The sequence below is a fragment of the Colobus angolensis genome, unplaced genomic scaffold (genome assembly GCF_000951035.1).
Source record: "Colobus angolensis palliatus isolate OR3802 unplaced genomic scaffold, Cang.pa_1.0 Scaffold158, whole genome shotgun sequence".
Lineage (NCBI taxonomy): Eukaryota > Metazoa > Chordata > Mammalia > Primates > Cercopithecidae > Colobus > Colobus angolensis.
The window spans coordinates 4,737,784-4,740,901 of NW_012114688.1; the positions used below are offsets into that span (position 1 = coordinate 4,737,784).

The window sequence follows — 3,118 nt, forward strand, 5'->3', positions numbered from 1 at the left end:
GGAGGTGGAGGTTACAGTGAGCCGAGATAACGCCACTGTACTCCAGCCTGGGCAACAGAGCAAGACCCTGCCTCAAAAAAAAAAAAAAAAAAAAAGCTAGGTTGCCATGCTCTGTAAGAAGGAGTCAAACGCAAGTACAGAAGAGTGCTACCTGTGTTAGTGTGGCAAAAGAAATTTAGCTTAGAGTAGTGATTTCTAAGAGTGTCAGGCAAGAGGTGAGAACAATATAAATGAAACACAACAAATGTGAAATGGAGACTGTATCCTGACTGCTAAGAAGATAGTTCCTACTGATACATTAAGGATAAAAGACCACACGGTGATGTTGGCTGTGTAGATTTTTGAATAAATCTAGTCACCTATCTGACTTTAGTCTATATTCTTTTGTATTTTCACTACAATACCCATAAATGAACCAATTGCTACAAAAATTTTGACAGTATTGCTTATGTTTTTGTTGTTGTTGCCTTAGACAGTACTGAAAGGATACCTGACAACTACCTTCAATTTCTGCATAGGTATCTTCTTTTCCCAATTTAATATACTTCCATAAAAAAATATTTAAAATTTCTTTGCTTTGTCTCAATTTGTATACTAACTTGTAATTTTTTCAGTTTTGGAATATTTGCTACCATAGCACATTATTACTATGATACATTATTTGACTTATGTTCAGATAAATTAGCAGGGAACAACCTCTCAAGCTTTGCCTGCTGGTCAAGGTTTTCATTAACCAAATGATACTAGTTTCTTACTTACTAACATAGACACCCAACAATATGAAATTCTCTCTGGATGCTAGTTACTGAGTCAGAGAACTTTATCATCAATATGGTCATTCTTTTTTTTATAATAATGTTCCCATTATAAAAATATCACTATTAACAAAACCATCTCTCTCTCAAGCATAGTAAAACACAAACTGCAGAAGGAATGGCCACTGAAGGTCATTTATACTTTTAATATCCTTCTATTTTTACTATACTTTTATTTTTACTATACTTCTATTTCATCATGGTTTTTTGCAATTACTATTATTCTAAGTCAAGTACTCTGACGAATTTTTCCTCATCAATTGTCCTTTTTTCTGAAGGATTTCTTTCTGAAAACTTTCCTATGTGTTTGGTAGCGTTTAAAAAAAACATAAATTAGGCCAAGCATGGTAGCTCAAGCCTATAATTCTAGTACTTTGGGAGGCTAAAACAGGAGAATGGCTTGAGCCCAAGAAGCTCAAGACCAGCCTGGGCAACACAGTGAGACCCTATCTCTACAATAATAATAATAATAATAATAATAAATTACATACCTATAGTCTAATATTTTTAATGTAATGATGGCATGTATATTGACTCTGGATTCACTTGGTAGTGTCATGGCAGTCTCAGCAGCAGATTCACTTTGGCTAGGTCCATCATCTAGCAAAAGAAAAGTTACATGAAGCCAATCTTAATACTATAGAGTCATTCTTAAAATTCTTGATAATATATTAAAACAGTGTATGTGATTTCTAGATATTATTGGTGAGAATGCCATTAGTCATATGCTTTATTTCCAAGGGCTCAAATCTCAATCTGGAATTTAATATTTAATTAATAGAAAATAAAGTAACTGTAGCATGGCTTCAAAACTGTTTAACGAATCCTACCGAAAGGAAATTTAGCAGTAAGAAAGAACCTTCATAGAATAACTATGGTTCTATAGAAGAAACAAATAACAAGCAATCCTTCCTCTTAAGGAAAATAATATGGTCCACTAGAAGAAATTTGTTAATGAAGGAAAATCATTATTTCCCTCAAATGTCTACCAAATCAGCATAGGCTTTTCAGTTTAAGAGACAAAATTGATTATCCTCAATCACTTAAAATTTGACAATCTGCATAATTGGGTAAGTCTCCAGTATATTTTATATGTTAAGATTTTTTTCTTCGCAAATGCATACTTTATTTTTTATAGATATTTTCCTAACATGCTACATACTCACACATTCACACACCATCAACCACCTTACTATCTCCAGAGACTGTTTATAGTATTATATTTTTTAAAATACACGTTTTAAAAGAAATGGCTTTGTGTTACTTTTGCAAAAAAGACTTGAACAATAGAGAAGTCAAATAAGACTACCACTTTTCAACAATGTGAAAATGATGAAACAGTCCCAGCATTAACACATAACAGCAGAAGGCATGCCAAAAGAAAACAAAAAATTAGTAGTATAACTGATCTTGCTTCAGCCCAGTAGGCATTCAATAAACATCTGTTGAATATTCCTAAGTATATTCCTCTTGCATTGAGCTCATCAGTTATTCATTAGCCAATAATGATTAAGCTATTATTGTTTCTCATGCAAGTATCATATGAATACTTTATTCACAGAAGTAGCACAGAATAAATGACAGAATATCAAACAGAAATGAAAGGACATCAAAGAAAGTATTAACATCAAGTTAATGCTCTAGTAGCAGTACTACTCTCCTAGCAGTTTGGTTAAGCTACTTTAAATAATATGCAATACAGTGCCAAAATTAAATAAGCAGAGAGACAGTATTAAACCAGCAACAAAATCCAGCATTGTTTTAAAAATACCTATGTATACTACCATGATCATATAATGAGATAGGGTATTCTCAACAACTTCCAAAGAGCTCCTTTTAATAATTAGCATCAAGGAGAATATAAGGAGAGAGTCTATTGTCTCTGGGGAGAAGACTGTTGTAAGAGAGATTTCCTTTCATTATATATCTTTGCGTATTGGTTGACTGTTTTTTTTACCATGTGCATTTACTGTCTTTTTCATTAAAAAAAAAAAAAAACTACATAATTTTTAAAAACATCAACATTTCAAATTGAAAGGGGCATATAAGTGCCAAACACAATACATAAGAACCACACCACAGTTAATTACCAGAAAATTTCAAATAATGTCAATGAATAGAAGATCCTATAAGTTTCCAGAGAGAGAGAAAAAAAAAAAAGTTGTAATTGTACAAGTGACTGACAAGAACATAGCCAAATAAGAGGTCAATCACGTAAGCAAAAACGGAGACTTCTTTTTTCTGTTTTTTTTTTTTTTTTTTTTGAGATGGAGTCTCACTCTGTTGCCCAGGCTGGAGTGCAG

The 3,118-nt window shown here is 32.4% G+C and overlaps 1 protein-coding gene across 1 annotated transcript in view; it reads right to left on the reverse strand.

Annotated features, from left to right (window-relative positions):
• Positions 1-3,118, reverse strand: part of LRRC40 (leucine rich repeat containing 40) — a 72,485-nt gene that overhangs the window by 15,244 nt on the left and 54,123 nt on the right. The window contains exon 10 of the mRNA XM_011936899.1: positions 1,307-1,415. Coding sequence (XP_011792289.1) covers positions 1,307-1,415 — 109 coding nt within the window. The remainder of the gene's footprint in view (positions 1-1,306; positions 1,416-3,118) is intronic.